Below are 17412 nucleotides of genomic sequence, written 5' to 3'. Positions count from 1 at the left end.
CACCCCCCTCCCTCTCTCCCCCCTCCCTCTCTCCCCCCCTCCCTCTCTCCCCCCTCCCTCTCTCCCCCCTCCATCTCTCCCCCCTCCATCTCTCCTCCCCCTCCCCTGCCCTTCCTCCTCTCCCCCTCCTCTGCCCTCCCTTCTCCCTCCTCTCTCCCTCCTCTTCCCCCTCCTCTCTCCCCATCCCTCTCACCCCTTCCCTCACCCCCTACCCCTCTCCTACCCCTCCCTCTCCCCCTCGCTCTCCCGTCCCCCTCCCCATTCCCTCTCCTCTCCGTCTCCCTCCCTCTCTCCAGGCTGAGAGTCTCGGTGTTTACAAGGCTTTTGTGGATAATTACAAAGTGGCTGTGGAGACGGTTGAAAAATGCAGTCAGGCCAACAACAATTTCAAGAAGATCTGTGAGGTGAGCTGATCCACACCGAGTGCGGGAACATTCCCACCAGCAACCGGTTACCGGGACGAATCAGCACCGGGACAGAGTTCACAACCTGCCGGTGACTCTCTGCCGGTGACTCTCTGCCGGTGACTCTCTGCCGGTGACTCTCTGCCGGTGACTCTCTGCCGGTGACTCTCTGCCGGTGACTCTCTGCCGGTGACTCTCTGCCGGTGACTCTCTGCCGGTGACTCTCTGCCGGTGACTCTCTGCCGGTGACTCTCTGTCGGTGACTCTCTCTCTGTCGGTGACTCTCTGTCGGTGACTCTCTGTCGGTGACTCTCTGTCGGTGACTCTCTCTCTGTCGGTGACTCTCTCTCTGTCGGTGACTCTCTCTCTGTCGGTGACTCTCTCTGTCGGTGACTCTCTCTCTGTCGGTGACTCTCTCTGTCGGTGACTCTCTCTCTGTCGGTGACTCTCTCTCTGTCGGTGACTCTCTCTCTGTCGGTGACTCTCTCTCTGTCGGTGACTCTCTCTCTGTCGGTGACTCTCTCTCTGTCGGTGACTCTCTCTCTCTGTCGGTGACTCTCTCTCTCTCTCGGTGACTCTCTCTCTGTCGGTGACTCTCTCTGCCGGTGACTCTCTGTCGGTGACTCTCTGTCGGTGACTCTCTGTCGGTGACTCTCTCTCTCTGTCGGTGACTCTCTCTCTGTCGGTGACTCTCTCTGTCGGTGACTCTCTCTCTGTCGGTGACTCTCTCTCTCTGTCGGTGACTCTCTCTCTGTCGGTGACTCTCTCTGTCGGTGACTCTCTCTCTCTGTCGGTGACTCTCTCTCTCTGTCGGTGACTCTCTCTCTGTCGGTGACTCTCTCTCTGTCGGTGACTCTCTCTGTCGGTGACTCTCTCTCTCTGTCGGTGACTCTCTCTCTGTCGGTGACTCTCTCTCTGTCGGTGACTCTCTCTCTGTCGGTGACTCTCTCTCTGTCGGTGACTCTCTCTCTGTCGGTGACTCTCTCTCTGTCGGTGACTCTCTGTCGGTGACTCTCTCTCTGTCGGTGACTCTCTCTCTGTCGGTGACTCTCTCTCTGTCGGTGACTCTCTCTCTGTCGGTGACTCTCTCTCTGTCGGTGACTCTCTCTCTCTCTCTGTCGGTGACTCTCTCTCTCTCTGTCGGTGACTCTCTCTCTCTCTCTGTCGGTGACTCTCTCTCTCTCTCTCTGTCGGTGACTCTCTCTCTCTCTCTCTGTCGGTGACTCTCTCTCTCTCTCTCTGTCGGTGACTCTCTCTCTCTCTCTCTGTCGGTGACTCTCTCTCTCTCTGTCGGTGACTCTCTCTCTCTGTCGGTGACTCTCTCTGTCGGTGACTCTCTCTCTCTGTCGGTGACTCTCTCTGTCGGTGACTCTCTCTCTCTGTCGGTGACTCTCTCTCTATGTCGGTGACTCTCTCTCTCTGTCGGTGACTCTCTCTCTGTCGGTGACTCTCTCTCTCTGTCGGTGACTCTCTCTCTCTGTCGGTGACTCTCTCTCTATGTCGGTGACTCTCTCTCTCTGTCGGTGACTCTCTCTGTCGGTGACTCTCTCTGTCTCTCTCTGTCGGTGACGCTCTCTCTCTGTCGGTGACTCTCTCTCTGTCGGTGACTCTCTCTCTGTCGGTGACTCTCTCTCTCTGTCGGTGACTCTCTCTCTGACGGTGACTCTCTCTGTCGGTGACTCTCTCTCTGTCGGTGACTCTCTCTCTCTGTCGGTGACTCTCTCTCTCTGTCGGTGACTCTCTCTCTATGTCGGTGACTCTCTCTCTATGTCGGTGACTCTCTCTCTCTGTCGGTGACTCTCTGTCGGTGACTCTCTCTGTCGGTGACTCTCTCTGTCGGTGACTCTCTCTGTCGGTGCTCTCTCTCTGTCGGTGACTCTCTCTCTGTCGGTGACTCTCTCTCTCTGTCGGTGACTCTCTCTCTCTGTCGGTGACTCTCTCTCTTGTCGGTGACTCTCTCTCTCTGTCGGAGACTCTCTCTCTCTGTCGGAGACTCTCTCTCTGTCGGTGACTCTCTCTCTGTCGGTGACTCTCTCTCTGTCGGTGACTCTCTCTGTCGGTGACTCTCTGTCGGTGACTCTCTCTCTGTCGGTGACTCTCTGTCGGTGACTCTCTCTCTCTGTCGGTGACTCTCTCTGTCGGTGACTCTCTCTGTCGGTGACTCTCTCTGTCGGTGACTCTCTCTCTCTGTCGGTGACTCTCTCTGTCGGTGACTCTCTCTGTCGGTGACTCTCTCTCGTCGGTGACTCTCTCTGTCGGTGACTCTCTCTGTCGGTGACTCTCTCTGTCGGTGACTCTCTCTGTCGGTGACTCTCTCTGTCGGTGACTCTCTCTGTCGGTGACTCTCTCTGTCGGTGACTCCTCTCTGTCGGTGACTCTCTCTGTCGCTGACTCTCTCTGTCGGTGACTCTCTCTCTCTCTCTCTCTCTGTCGGTGACTCTCTCTCTGTCGGTGACTCTCTCTGTCGGTGACTCTCTCTCTCTGTCGGTGGCTCTCTCTCTCTGTCGGTGACTCTCTCTCTCTCTCTGTCGGTGACTCTCTCTGTCGGTGACTCTCTCTCTCTCTGTCGGTGACTCCTCTGTCGGTGACTCTCTCTCTGTCGGTGACTCTCTCTCTCTGTCGGTGACTCTCTCTCTCTGTCGGTGTCTCTCTCTCTCTCGGTGACTCTCTCTCTCTGTCGGTGACTCTCTCTCTCTGTCGGTGACTCTCTCTCTCTGTCGGTGACTCTCTCTCTCTGTCGGTGACTCTCTCTCTCTGTCGGTGACTCTCTCTCTGTCGGTGACTCTCTCTCTCTCTGTCGGTGACTCTCTCTCTGTCGGTGACTCTCTCTCTGTCGGTGACTCTCTCTCTCTGTCGTTGACTCTCTCTCTCTGTCGGTGACTCTCTCTCTCTGTCGGTGACTCTCTCTCTGTCGGAGACTCTCTCTCTCTGTCGGTGACTCTCGTCTCTCTGTCGGTGACTCTCTCTCTCTGTCGGTGACTCTCTCTCTGTCGGAGACTCTCTCTCTCTGTCGGTGACTCTCTCTCTGTCGGTGACTCTCTCTCTCTGTCGGTGACTCTCTCTCTATCGGTGACTCTCTCTCTCTCTGTCGGTGACTCTCTCTCTCTGTCGGTGACTCTCTCTGTCGGTGACTCTCTCTCTCTGTCGGTGACTCTTCTGTCGGTGACTCTCTCTGTCGGTGACTCTCTCTCTGTCGGTGACTCTCTCTCTGTCGGTGACTCTCTCTCTGTCGGTGACTCTCTCTCTGTCGGTGACTCTCTCTCTGTCGGTGACACTCTCTCTCTGTCGGTGACTCTCTCTCTGTCGGTGACTCTCTCTCTCTGTCGGTGACTCTCTCTCTCTGTCGGTGACTCTCTCTCTGTCGGTGACTCTCTCTCTCTGTCGGTGACTCTCTCTGTCGGTGACTCTCTCTGTCGGTGACTCTCTCTGTCGGTGACTCTCTCTGTCGGTGACTCTCTCTGTCGGTGACTCTCTCTCTCTGTCGGTGACTCTCTCTCTCTGTCGGTGACTCTCTCTCTGTCGGTGACTCTCTCTCTCTGTCGGTGACTCTCTCTGTCGGTGACTCTCTCTGTCGGTGACTCTCTCTGTCGGTGACTCTCTCTGTCGGTGACTCTCTCTGTCGGTGACTCTCTCTGTCGGTGACTCTCTCTCTGTCGGTGACTCTCTCTGTCGGTGACTCTCTCTCTGTCGGTGACTCTCTCTCTCTGTCGGTGACTCTCTCTCTCTGTCGGTGACTCTCTCTCTCTGTCGGTGACTCTCTCTCTCTGTCGGTGACTCTCTCTGTCGGTGACTCTCTCTGTCGGTGACTCTCTCTCTCTGTCGGTGACTCTCTCTGTCGGTGACTCTCTCTCTCTGTTGGTGACTCTCTCTGTCGGTGACTCTCTCTGTCGGTGACTCTCTCTCTGTCGGTGACTCTCTCTCTGTCGGTGACTCTCTCTCTGTCGGTGACTCTCTCTCTCTGTCGGTGACTCTCTCTCTGTCGGTGACTCTCTCTCTCTGTCGGTGACTCTCTCTGTCGGTGACTCTCTCTCTCTGTCGGTGACTCTCTCTGTCGGTGACTCTCTCTCTCTGTTGGTGACTCTCTCTGTCGGTGACTCTCTCTGTCGGTGACTCTCTCTGTCGGTGACTCTCTCTCTCTGTCGGTGACTCTCTCTCTCTGTCGGTGACTCTCTCTCTCTGTCGGTGACTCTCTCTCTCTGTCGGTGACTCTCTCTGTCGGTGACTCTCTCTGTCGGTGACTCTCTCTGTCGGTGACTCTCTCTCTGTCGGTGACTCTCTCTCTGTCGGTGACTCTCTCTCTGTCGGTGACTCTCTCTCTGTCGGTGACTCTCTCTCTCTGTCGGTGACTCTCTCTCTGTCGGTGACTCTCTCTGTCGGTGACTCTCTCTCTCTGTCGGTGACTCTCTCTCTGTCGGTGACTCTCTCTCTGTCGGTGACTCTCTCTCTCTGTCGGTGACTCTCTCTCTCTGTCGGTGACTCTCTCTCTCTGTCGGTGACTTTCTCTCTCTGTCGGTGACTCTCTCTCTCTGTCGGTGACTCTCTCTCTCTGTCGGTGACTCTCTCTCTCTCTGTCGGTGACTCTCTGTCGGTGACTCTCTCTCTCTGTCGGTGACTCTCTCTCTGTCGGTGACTCTCTCTCTGTCAGTGACTCTCTCTCTCTGTCGGTGACTCTCTCTGTCGGTGACTCTCTGTCGGTGACTCTCTCTCTCTGTCGGTGACTCTCTCTCTCTGTCGGTGACTCTCTCTCTCTGTCGGTGACTCTCTCTCTCTGTCGGTGACTCTCTCTCTCTGTCGGTGACTCTCTCTCTCTGTCGGTGACTCTCTCTCTGTCGGTGACTCTCTCTGTCGGTGACTCTCTCTCTCTGTCGGTGACTCTCTCTCTCTGTCGGTGACTCTCTCTCTCTGTCGGTGACTCTCTCTCTCTGTCGGTGACTCTCTCTCTCTGTCGGTGACTCTCTCTCTCTGTCGGTGACTCTCTCTCTCTGTCGGTGACTCTCTCTCTCTGTCGGTGACTCTCTCTCTCTGTCGGTGACTCTCTCTCTCTGTCGGTGACTCTCTCTCTCTCTGTCGGTGACTCTCTCTCTCTGTCGGTGACTCTCTCTCTCTGTCGGTGACTCTCTCTCTGTCGGTGACTCTCTCTCTGTCAGTGACTCTCTCTCTCTGTCGGTGACTCTCTCTCTCTGTCGGTGACTCTCTGTCGGTGACTCTCTCTCTCTGTCGGTGACTCTCTCTCTCTGTCGGTGACTCTCTCTCTCTGTCGGTGACTCTCTCTCTCTGTCGGTGACTCTCTCTCTCTGTCGGTGACTCTCTCTCTCTGTCGGTGACTCTCTCTCTCTGTCGGTGACTCTCTCTCTCTGTCGGTGACTCTCTCTCTGTCGGTGACTCTCTCTGTCGGTGACTCTCTCTCTCTGTCGGTGACTCTCTCTCTGTCGGTGACTCTCTCTCTGTCGGTGACTCTCTCTGTCGGTGACTCTCTCTCTCTGTCGGTGACTCTCTCTCTGTCGGTGACTCTCTCTCTCTGTCGGTGACTCTCTCTCTCTGTCGGTGACTCTCTCTCTCTGTCGGTGACTCTCTGTCGGTGACTCTCTCTCTCTGTCGGTGACTCTCTCTCTCTGTCGGTGACTCTCTCTCTCTGTCGGTGACTCTCTCTCTGTCGGTGACTCTCTGTCGGTGACTCTCTCTCTCTGTCGGTGACTCTCTCTGTCGGTGACTCTCTCTCTCTGTCGGTGACTCTCTCTGTCGGTGACTCTCTCTGTCGGTGACTCTCTCTCTCTGTCGGTGACTCTCTCTCTGTCGGTGACTCTCTCTCTCTGTCGGTGACTCTCTCTCTGTCGGTGACTCTCTCTCTCTGTCGGTGACTCTCTCTCTGTCGGTGACTCTCTCTCTCTGTTGGTGACTCTCTCTCTCTGTCGGTGACTCTCTCTCTCTGTCGGTGACTCTCTCTCTGTCGGTGACTCTCTCTCTCTGTCGGTGACTCTCTCTCTGTCGGTGACTCTCTCTGTCGGTGACTCTCTCTGTCGGTGACTCTCTCTCTGTCGGTGACTCTCTCTCTCTGTCGGTGACTCTCTCTCTCTGTCGGTGACTCTCTCTCTGTCGGTGACTCTCTCTGTCGGTGACTCTCTCTGTTGGTGACTCTCTGTCGGTGACTCTCTCTCTGTCGGTGACTCTCTGTCGGTGACTCTCTCTCTGTCGGTGACTCTCTGTCGGTGACTCTCTCTCTGTCGGTGACTCTCTCTCTGTCGGTGACTCTCTCTGTCGGTGACTCTCTCTGTCGGTGACTCTCTCTCTGTCGGTGACTCTCTCTCTGTCGGTGACTCTCTCTCTGTCGGTGACTCTCTCTCTGTCGGTGACTCTCTCTGTCGGTGACTCTCTCTGTCGGTGACTCTCTCTGTCGGTGACTCTCTCTCTCTGTCGGTGACTCTCTCTTTCTGTCGGTGACTCTCTCTCTCTGTCGGTGACTCTCTCTCTCTGTCGGTGACTCTCTCTCTCTGTCGGTGACTCTCTCTCTCTGTCGGTGACTCTCTCTGTCGGTGACTCTCTCTCTCTGTCGGTGACTCTCTCTCTGTCGGTGACTCTCTCTGTCGGTGACTCTCTCTGTCGGTGACTCTCTCTCTCTGTCGGTGACTCTCTCTCTCTGTCGGTGACTCTCTCTCTCTGTCGGTGACTCTCTCTCTCTGTCGGTGACTCTCTCTCTCTGTCGGTGACTCTCTGTCGGTGACTCTCTCTGTCGGTGACTCTCTCTCTGTCGGTGACTCTCTCTCTGTCGGTGACTCTCTCTCTGTCGGTGACTCTCTCTCTGTCGGTGACTCTCTCTCTCTGTCGGTGACTCTCTCTCTGTCGGTGACTCTCTCTCTCTGTCGGTGACTCTCTCTCTCTGTCGGTGACTCTCTCTCTCTGTCGGTGACTCTCTGTCGGTGACTCTCTCTCTCTGTCGGTGACTCTCTCTCTCTGTCGGTGACTCTCTCTCTCTGTCGGTGACTCTCTCTCTCTGTCGGTGACTCTCTCTCTGTCGGTGACTCTCTCTCTCTGTCGGTGACTCTCTCTCTCTGTCGGTGACTCTCTCTCTCTGTCGGTGACTCTCTCTCTCTGTCGGTGACTCTCTCTGTCGGTGACTCTCTCTCTCTGTCGGTGACTCTCTCTCTGTCGGTGACTCTCTCTGTCGGTGACTCTCTCTGTCGGTGACTCTCTCTCTCTGTCGGTGACTCTCTCTCTCTGTCGGTGACTCTCTGTCGGTGACTCTCTCTGTCGGTGACTCTCTCTCTGTCGGTGACTCTCTCTCTGTCGGTGACTCTCTCTCTGTCGGTGACTCTCTCTCTCTGTCGGTGACTCTCTCTCTGTCGGTGACTCTCTCTGTCGGTGACTCTCTCTCTCTGTCGGTGACTCTCTCTCTGTCGGTGACTCTCTCTCTGTCGGTGACTCTCTCTCTGTCGGTGACTCTCTCTCTGTCGGTGACTCTCTCTCTGTCGGTGACTCTCTCTCTCTGTCGGTGACTCTCTCTCTCTGTCGGTGACTCTCTCTCTCTGTCGGTGACTCTCTCTCTCTGTCGGTGACTCTCTCTCTCTCTGTCGGTGACTCTCTGTTGGTGACTCTCTCTCTCTGTCGGTGACTCTCTCTCTGTCGGTGACTCTCTCTCTGTCGGTGACTCTCTCTCTCTGTCGGTGACTCTCTCTCTCTGTCGGTGACTCTCTGTCGGTGACTCTCTCTCTCTGTCGGTGACTCTCTCTCTCTGTCGGTGACTCTCTCTCTGTCGGTGACTCTCTCTGTCGGTGACTCTCTCTCTCTGTCGGTGACTCTCTCTCTGTCGGTGACTCTCTCTCTCTGTCGGTGACTCTCTCTCTGTCGGTGACTCTCTCTCTATCGGTGACTCTCTCTCTCTGTCGGTGACTCTCTCTCTGTCGGTGACTCTCTCTCTGTCGGTGACTCTCTCTGTCGGTGACTCTCTCTCTCTGTCGGTGACTCTCTCTCTCTGTCGGTGACTCTCTCTCTCTGTCGGTGACTCTCTCTCTGTCGGTGACTCTCTCTCTCTGTCGGTGACTCTCTCTGTCGGTGACTCTCTCTCTCTGTCGGTGACTCTCTCTCTCTGTCGGTGACTCTCTCTCTCTGTCGGTGACTCTCTCTCTCTCTCTGTCGGTGACTCTCTCTCTCTGTCGGTGACTCTCTCTCTCTGTCGGTGACTCTCTCTCTCTGTCGGTGACTCTCTCTCTCTGTCGGTGACTCTCTCTCTCTGTCGGTGACTCTCTCTCTCTGTCGGTGACTCTCTCTCTCTGTCGGTGACTCTCTCTCTCTGTCGGTGACTCTCTCTCTCTGTCGGTGACGCTCTCTCTCTGTCGGTGACGCTCTCTCTCTGTCGGTGACTCTCTCTCTCTGTCGGTGACTCTCTCTCTGTCGGTGACTCTCTCTGTCGGTGACTCTCTCTCTCTGTCGGTGACTCTCTCTCTGTCGGTGACTCTCTCTCTCTGTCGGTGACTCTCTCTCTGTCGGTGACTCTCTCTCTCTGTCGGTGACTCTCTCTCTGTCGGTGACTCTCTCTCTCTGTTGGTGACTCTCTCTCTCTGTCGGTGACTCTCTCTCTCTGTCGGTGACTCTCTCTGTCGGTGATTCTCTCTCTGTCGGTGACTCTCTCTGTCGGTGACTCTCTCTGTCGGTGACTCTCTGTCGGTGACTCTCTCTCTCTGTCGGTGACTCTCTCTCTCTGTCGGTGACTCTCTCTCTGTCGGTGACTCTCTCTGTCGGTGACTCTCTCTGTTGGTGACTCTCTCTCTGTCGGTGACTCTCTGTCGGTGACTCTCTCTCTGTCGGTGACTCTCTCTCTGTCGGTGACTCTCTCTGTCGGTGACTCTCTCTCTGTCGGTGACTCTCTCTCTGTCGGTGACTCTCTCTCTGTCGGTGACTCTCTCTGTCGGTGACTCTCTCTGTCGGTGACTCTCTCTCTCTGTCGGTGACTCTCTCTCTCTGTCGGTGACTCTCTCTCTCTGTCGGTGACTCTCTCTCTCTGTCGGTGACTCTCTCTCTCTGTCGGTGACTCTCTCTCTCTGTCGGTGACTCTCTCTCTCTGTCGGTGACTCTCTCTCTGTCGGTGACTCTCTCTCTGTCGGTGACTCTCTCTCTCTCTCTCTGTCGGTGACTCTCTCTGTCGGTGACTCTCTCTCTCTGTCGGTGACTCTCTCTGTCGGTGACTCTCTCTGTCGGTGACTCTCTCTGTCGGTGACTCTCTCTCTCTGTCGGTGACTCTCTCTCTCTGTCGGTGACTCTCTCTCTCTGTCGGTGACTCTCTCTCTCTGTCGGTGACTCTCTCTCTCTGTCGGTGACTCTCTCTCTCTCTCTCTCTGTCGGTGACTCTCTCTCTCTCTCTCTCTGTCGGTGACTCTCTCTCTCTGTCGGTGACTCTCTCTCTGTCGGTGACTCTCTATCTCTGTCGGTGACTCTCTCTGTCGATGACTCTCTCTCTCTGTCGGTGACTCTCTGTCGGTGACTCTCTCTCTCTGTCGGTGACTCTCTCTCTCTGTCGGTGACTCTCTCTCTCTGTCGGTGACTCTCTCTCTCTGTCGGTGACTCTCTGTCGGTGACTCTCTCTCTGTCGGTGACTCTCTCTCTCTGTCGGTGACTCTCTCTCTCTGTCGGTGACTCTCTCTCTGTCGGTGACTCTCTCTCTCTGTCGGTGACTCTCTCTCTCTCTCGGTGACTCTCTCTCTCGGTGACTCTCTCTCTCTCTCGGTGACTCTCTCTCTCTCTCGGTGACTCTCTGTCGGTGACTCTCTCTCTCTGTCGGTGACTCTCTCTCTCTGTCGGTGACTCTCTCTCTCCGTCGGTGACTCTCTCTCTGTCCGTGACTCTCTCTCTGTCGGTGACTCTCTCTCTCTGTCGGTGACTCTCTCTCTCTGTCGGTGACTCTCTCTCTCTGTCGGTGACGCTCTCTCTCTGTCGGTGACTCTCTCTCTCTGTCGGTGACTCTCTCTCTGTCGGTGACTCTCTCTCTCTGTCGGTGACTCTCTCTCTCTGTCGGTGACTCTCTCTCTGTCGGTGACTCTCTCTCTGTCGGTGACTCTCTCTCTGTCGGTGACTCTCTCTCTCTGTCGGTGACTCTCTCTGTCGGTGACTCTCTCTCTGTCGGTGACTCTCTCTCTGTCGGTGACTCTCTCTCTGTCGGTGACTCTCTCTCTGTCGGTGACTCTCTCTCTGTCGGTGACTCTCTCTCTCTGTCGGTGACTCTCTCTCTCTGTCGGTGACTCTCTGTCGGTGACTCTCTCTCTCTGTCGGTGACTCTCTCTCTCTGTCGGTGACTCTCTCTCTCTGTCGGTGACTCTCTCTCTCTGTCGGTGACTCTCTCTCTCTGTCGGTGACTCTCTGTCGGTGACTCTCTCTCTGTCGGTTGACTCTCTCTCTCTGTCGGTGACTCTCTCTCTCTGTCGGTGACTCTCTCTCTCTGTCGGTGACTCTCTCTCTCTGTCGGTGACTCTCTCTGTCGGTGACTCTCTCTCTCTCTCGGTGACTCTCTCTCTGTCGGTGACTCTCTGTCGGTGACTCTCTCTCTCTGTCGGTGACTCTCTGTCGGTGACTCTCTCTCTCTGTCGGTGACTCTCTCTCTGTCGGTGACTCTCTGTCGGTGACTCTCTCTCTCTGTCGGTGACTCTCTCTCTCTCTGTCGGTGACTCTCTCTCTGTCGGTGACTCTCTCTCTGTCGGTGACTCTCTCTCTCTGTCGGTGACTCTCTCTCTCCGTCGGTGACTCTCTCTCTCCGTCGGTGACTCTCTCTCTGTCGGTGACTCTCTCTCTGTCGGTGACTCTCTCTCTCTGTCGGTGACTCTCTCTCTCTGTCGGTGACGCTCTCTCTCTGTCGGTGACTCTCTCTCTCTGTCGGTGACTCTCTCTCTGTCGGTGACTCTCTCTCTCTGTCGGTGACTCTCTCTCTCTGTCGGTGACTCTCTCTCTGTCGGTGACTCTCTCTCTGTCGGTGACTCTCTCTGTCGGTGACTCTCTCTCTGTCGGTGACTCTCTCTCTCTGTCGGTGACTCTCTCTCGGTGACTCTCTCTCTGTCGGTGACTCTCTCTCTGTCGGTGACTCTCTCTCTGTCGGTGACTCTCTCTCTCTGTCGGTGACTCTCTCTCTCTCTCGGTGACTCTCTCTCTGTCGGTGACTCTCTCTGTCGGTGACTCTCTCTGTCGGTGACTCTCTCTGTCGGTGACTCTCTCTCTCTGTCGGTGACTCTCTCTCTCTCTCGGTGACTCTCTCTCTGTCGGTGACTCTCTCTGTCGGTGACTCTCTCTGTCGGTGACTCTCTCTGTCGGTGACTCTCTCTCTCTGTCGGTGACTCTCTCTCTCTGTCGGTGACTCTCTCTCTGTCGGTGACTCTCTCTGTCGGTGACTCTCCCTGTCGGTGACTCTCTCTCTCTGTCGGTGACTCTCTCTCTGTCGGTGACTCTCTCTCTGTCGGTGACTCTCTCTGTCGGTGACTCTCTCTCTCTCTCGGTGACTCTTTCTGTCGGTGACTCTCTCTCTCTGTCGGTGACTCTCTCTGTCGGTGACTCTCTCTCTCTGTCGGTGACTCTCTCTCTCTGTCGGTGACTCTCTCTCTCTGTCGGTGACTCTCTCTCTGTCGGTGACTCTCTCTCTCTGTCGGTGACTCTCTCTCTCTGTCGGTGACTCTCTCTCTCTCTCGGTGACTCTCTCTCTCTCGGTGACTCTCTCTGTCGGTGACTCTCTCTCTGTCGGTGACTCTCTCTCTGTCGGTGACTCTCTCTCTCTCTGTCGGTGACTCTCTCTCTGTCGGTGACTCTCTCTCTGTCGGTGACTCTCTCTCTGTCGGTGACTCTCTCTCTCTGTCGGTGACTCTCTCTCTGTCGGTGACTCTCTCTCTCTGTCGGTGACTCTCTCTCTCTCTCGGTGACTCTCTCTCGGTGACTCTCTCTCTCTGTCGGTGACTCTCTCTCTGTCGGTGACTCTCTCTGTCGGTGACTCTCTCTCTGTCGGTGACTCTCCCTGTCGGTGACTCTCTCCCTGTCGGTGACTCTCTCCCTGTCGGTGACTCTCTCTCTGTCGGTGACTCTCTCTCTCTGTCGGAGACTCTCTCTCTCTGTCGGAGACTCTCTCTCTGTCGGTGACTCTCTCTCTGTCGGTGACTCTCTCTCTGTCGGTGACTCTCTCTCTGTCGGTGACTCTCTCTCTGTCGGTGACTCTCTCTCTGTCGGTGACTCTCTCTCTCTGTCGGTGACTCTCTCTCTCTGTCGGTGACTCTCTCTCTCTCTCGGTGACTCTCTCTCGGTGACTCTCTCTCTCTCTCGGTGACTCTCTCTCTGTCGGTGACTCTCCCTGTCGGTGACTCTCTCTCTCTGTGACTCACTCTCTCTGTCGGTGACTCACTCTCTCTCTGTCGGTGACTCTCTCTCTCTGTCGGTGACTCTCTCTCTGTCGGTGACTCTCTCTGTCGGTGACTCTCTCTGTCGGTGACTCTCTCTGTCGGTGACTCTCTCTCTGTCGGTGACTCTCTCTCTGTCGGTGACTCTCTCTCTGTCGGTGACTCTCTCTCTGTCGGTGACTCTCTCTCTCTGTGACTCACTCTCTCTGTCGGTGACTCTCTCTCTCTGTCGGTGACTCTCTCTGTCGGTGACTCTCTCTGTCGGTGACTCTCTCTCTGTCGGTGACTCTCTCTGTCGGTGTCTCTCTCTCTCTCTCTCTCTGTCGGTGACTCTCTCTCTCTCTCTCTCTGTCGGTGACTCTCTCTGTCGGTGACTCTCTCTCTCTCTCTCTCTGTCGGTGACTCTCTCTCTGTCGGTGACTCTCTCTCTGTCGGTGACTCTCTCTCTCTGTCGGTGACTCTCTCTCTCTGTCGGTGACTCTCTCTCTGTCGGTGACTCTCTCTGTCGGTGACTCTCTCTCTGTCGGTGTCTCTCTCTGTCGGTGTCTCTCTCTCTCTGTCGGTGACTCTCTCTCTCTGTCGGTGACTCTCTCTGTCGGTGACTCTCCCTGTCGGTGACTCTCTCTGTCGGTGACTCTCTCTCTCTCTGTCGGTGACGCTCTCTCTGTCGGTGACTCTCTCTCTGTCGGTGACTCTCTCTGTCGGTGACTCTCTCTGTCGGTGACTCTCTCTCTCTGTCGGTGACTCTCTCTCTGTCGGTGACTCTCTCTGTCGGTGACTCTCTCTCTCTGTCGGTGACTCTCTCTCTGTCGGTGACTCTCTCTGTGACTCACTCTCTCTGTCGGTGACTCACTCTCTCTGTCGGTGACTCTCTCTCTGTCGGTGACTCTCTCTCTCTCTGTCGGTGACTCTCTCTGTCGGTGACTCTCTCTCTCTGTCGGTGACTCTCTCTCTGTCGGTGACTCTCTCTGTCGGTGACTCTCTCTCTCTGTCGGTGACTCTCTCTCTGTCGGTGACTCTCTCTGTCGGTGACTCTCTCTCTGTCGGTGACTCTCTCTCTCTGTCGGTGTCTCTCTCTGTCGGTGTCTCTCTCTGTCGGTGACTCCCTCTGTCGGTGACTCTCTCTCTCTGTCGGTGTCTCTCTCTGTCGGTGTCTCTCTCTGTCGGTGACTCTCTCTGTCGGTGACTCTCTCTCTGTCGGTGACTCTCTCTGTCGGTGACTCTCTCTCTGTCGGTGACTCTCTCTCTGTCGGTGACTCTCTCTCTGTCGGTGACTCTCTCTCTGTCGGTGACTCTCTCTGTCGGTGACTCTCTCTGTCGGTGACTCTCTCTCTGTCGGTGACTCACTCTCTCTGTCGGTGACTCACTCTCTCTCTGTCGGTGACTCTCTCTCTGTCGGTGACTCTCTCTCTGTCGGTGACTCTCTCTGTCGGTGACTCTCTCTCTGTCGGTGACTCTCTCTCTGTCGGTGACTCTCTCTCTGTCGGTGACTCTCTCTCTGTCGGTGACTCTCTCTCTGTCGGTGACTCTCTCTGTCGGTGACTCTCTCTCTGTCGGTGACTCTCTCTCTCTGTCGGTGACTCTCTCTCTCTGTCGGTGACTCTCTCTGTCGGTGACTCTCTCTCTGTCGGTGACTCTCTCTCTCTGTCGGTGACTCTCTCTCTCTGTCGGTGACTCTCTCTCTGTCGGTGACTCTCTCTGTCGGTGACTCTCTCTCTGTCGGTGACTCTCTCTCTGTCGGTGACTCTCTCTCTGTCGGTGACTCTCTCTCTCTGTCGGTGACTCTCTCTCTCTGTCGGTGACTCTCTCTCTGTCGGTGACTCACTCTCTCTGTCGGTGACTCTCTCTCTGTCGGTGACTCTCTCTCTCTGTCGGTGACTCTCTCTGTCGGTGACTCTCTCTCTGTCGGTGACTCTCTCTCTCTGTCGGTGACTCTCTCTCTCTGTCGGTGACTCTCTCTCTCTGTCGGTGACTCTCTCTCTGTCGGTGACTCTCTCTCTCTGTCGGTGACTCTCTCTCTCTCTGTCGGTGACTCTCTCTCTCTGTCGGTGACTCTCTCTCTCTGTCGGTGACTCTCTCTCTGTCGGTGACTCTCTCTCTCTGTCGGTGACTCTCTCTCTCTGTCGGTGACTCTCTCTCTCTGTCGGTGACTCTCTCTCTGTCGGTGACTCTCTCTCTCTGTCGGTGACTCTCTCTGTCGGTGACTCTCTCTCTGTCGGTGACTCTCTCTCTCTGTCGGTGACTCTCTCTCTCTGTCGGTGACTCTCTCTCTCTGTCGGTGACTCTCTCTCTCTGTCGGTGACTCTCTCTCTGTCGGTGACTCTCTCTCTCTGTCGGTGACCCTCTCTCTCTGTCGGTGACTCTCTCTCTGTCGGTGACTCTCTCTCTGTCGGTGACTCTCTCTCTGTCGGTGACTCTCTCTCTGTCGGTGACTCTCTCTCTGTCGGTGACTCTCTCTCTGTCGGTGACTCTCTCTGTCGGTGACTCTCTCTCTCGGTCGGTGACTGTCTCTCTCTGTCGGTGACTCTCTCTGTCGGTGACTCTCTCTGTCGGTGACTCTCTCTGTCGGTGACTCTCTCTCTGTCGGTGACTCTCTCTGTCGGTGACTCTCTCTGTCGGTGACTCTCTCTGTCGGTGACTCTCTCTCTCTGTCGGTGACTCTCTCTCTCTGTCGGTGACTCTCTCTCTCTGTCGGTGACTCTCTCTCTCTGTCGGTGACTCTCTCTCTCTGTCGGTGACTCTCTCTCTGTCGGTGACTCTCTCTGTCGGTGACTCTCTCTCTCTGTCGGTGACTCTCTCTGTCGGTGACTCTCTCTCTCTGTCGGTGACTCTCTCTCTCTGTCGGTGACTCTCTGTCGGTGACTCTCTCTCTGTCGGTGACTCTCTCTCTCTGTCGGTGACTCTCTCTCTGTCGGTGACTCTCTCTCTGTCGGTGACTCTCTCTCTGTCGGTGACTCTCTCTCTGTCGGTGACTCTCTCTGTCGGTGACTCTCTCTGTCGGTGACTCTCTCTCTCTGTCGGTGACTCTCTCTCTCTCTGTCGGTGACTCTCTCTCTGTCGGTGACTCTCTCTCTGTCGGTGACTCTCTCTCTCTGTCGGTGACTCTCTCTGTCGGTGACTCTCTCTGTCGGTGACTCTCTCTGTCGGTGACTCTCTCTCTCTCTCGGTGACTCTCTCTCTGTCGGTGACTCTCTCTCTGTCGGTGACTCTCTCTCTCTGTCGGTGACTCTCTCTCTCTCTCGGTGACTCTCTCTGTCGGTGACTCTCTCTCTCTCGGTGACTCTCTCTGTCGGTGACTCTCTCTCTGTCGGTGACTCTCTCTCTGTCGGTGACTCTCTCTCTCTCTGTCGGTGACTCTCTCTCTGTCGGTGACTCTCTCTCTGTCGGTGACTCTCTCTCTCTGTCGGTGACTCTCTCTCTGTCGGTGACTCTCTCTGTCGGTGACTCTCTCTGTCGGTGACTCTCTCTCTGTCGGTGACTCTCTCTCTGTCGGTGACTCTCTCTCTGTCGGTGACTCTCTCTCTGTCGGTGACTCTCTCTCTCTGTCGGTGACTCTCTCTCTCTGTCGGTGACTCTCTCTCTCTCTCGGTGACTCTCTCTCGGTGACTCTCTCTGTCGGTGACTCTCTCTCTCTGTGACTCACTCTCTCTGTCGGTGACTCACTCTCTCTCTGTCGGTGACTCTCTCTGTCGGTGACTCTCTCTCTGTCGGTGACTCTCTCTGTCGGTGACTCTCTCTGTCGGTGACTCTCTCTCTGTCGGTGACTCTCTCTCTGTCGGTGACTCTCTCTCTCTGTGACTCACTCTCTCTGTCGGTGACTCTCTCTCTGTCGGTGACTCTCTCTCTGTCGGTGACTCTCTCTCTGTCGGTGACTCTCTCTCTCTGTCGGTGACTCTCTCTGTCGGTGACTCTCCCTGTCGGTGACTCTCTCTGTCGGTGACTCTCTCTCTCTCTGTCGGTGACGCTCTCTCTGTCGGTGACTCTCTCTCTGTCGGTGACTCTCTCTGTCGGTGACTCTCTCTGTCGGTGACTCACTCTCTCTGTGACTCACTCTCTCTGTCGGTGACTCACTCTCTCTGTCGGTGACTCTCTCTCTGTCGGTGACTCTCTCTCTCTCTGTCGGTGACTCTCTCTCTCTGTGACTCACTCTCTCTGTCGGTGACTCTCTCTCTGTCGGTGACTCTCTCTCTGTCGGTGACTCTCTCTCTGTCGGTGACTCTCTCTCTCTGTCGGTGACTCTCTCTGTCGGTGACTCTCCCTGTCGGTGACTCTCTCTGTCGGTGACTCTCTCTCTCTCTGTCGGTGACGCTCTCTCTGTCGGTGACTCTCTCTCTGTCGGTGACTCTCTCTGTCGGTGACTCTCTCTGTCGGTGACTCACTCTCTCTGTGACTCACTCTCTCTGTCGGTGACTCACTCTCTCTGTCGGTGACTCTCTCTCTGTCGGTGACTCTCTCTCTCTCTGTCGGTGACTCTCTCTGTTGGTGACTCTCTCTCTCTGTCGGTGACTCTCTCTCTGTCGGTGACTCTCTCTGTCGGTGACTCTCTCTGTCGGTGACTCTCTCTCTCTGTCGGTGACTCTCTCTCTGTCGGTGACTCTCTCTGTCGGTGACTCTCTCTGTCGGTGACTCTCTCTCTGTCGGTGACTCTCTCTCTC

At 55.7% G+C, this 17412-nt stretch overlaps 1 protein-coding gene across 1 annotated transcript in view; it reads left to right on the top strand.

The window, feature by feature from the left end:
• abr (ABR activator of RhoGEF and GTPase) overlaps positions 1-17412 on the top strand; it is a 134541-nt gene that overhangs the window by 15892 nt on the left and 101237 nt on the right. The window contains exon 4 of the mRNA XM_072470152.1: positions 297-404. Within this exon, the coding sequence (XP_072326253.1) occupies positions 297-404 (108 nt within the window). The remainder of the gene's footprint in view (positions 1-296; positions 405-17412) is intronic.

Source organism: Scyliorhinus torazame, chromosome 12 (assembly GCF_047496885.1).
Source record: "Scyliorhinus torazame isolate Kashiwa2021f chromosome 12, sScyTor2.1, whole genome shotgun sequence".
Taxonomy (NCBI): domain Eukaryota; kingdom Metazoa; phylum Chordata; class Chondrichthyes; order Carcharhiniformes; family Scyliorhinidae; genus Scyliorhinus; species Scyliorhinus torazame.
Note: the sequence above shows the minus strand (reverse complement) of the source record. Positions and strands in the feature narration are given on the sequence as shown.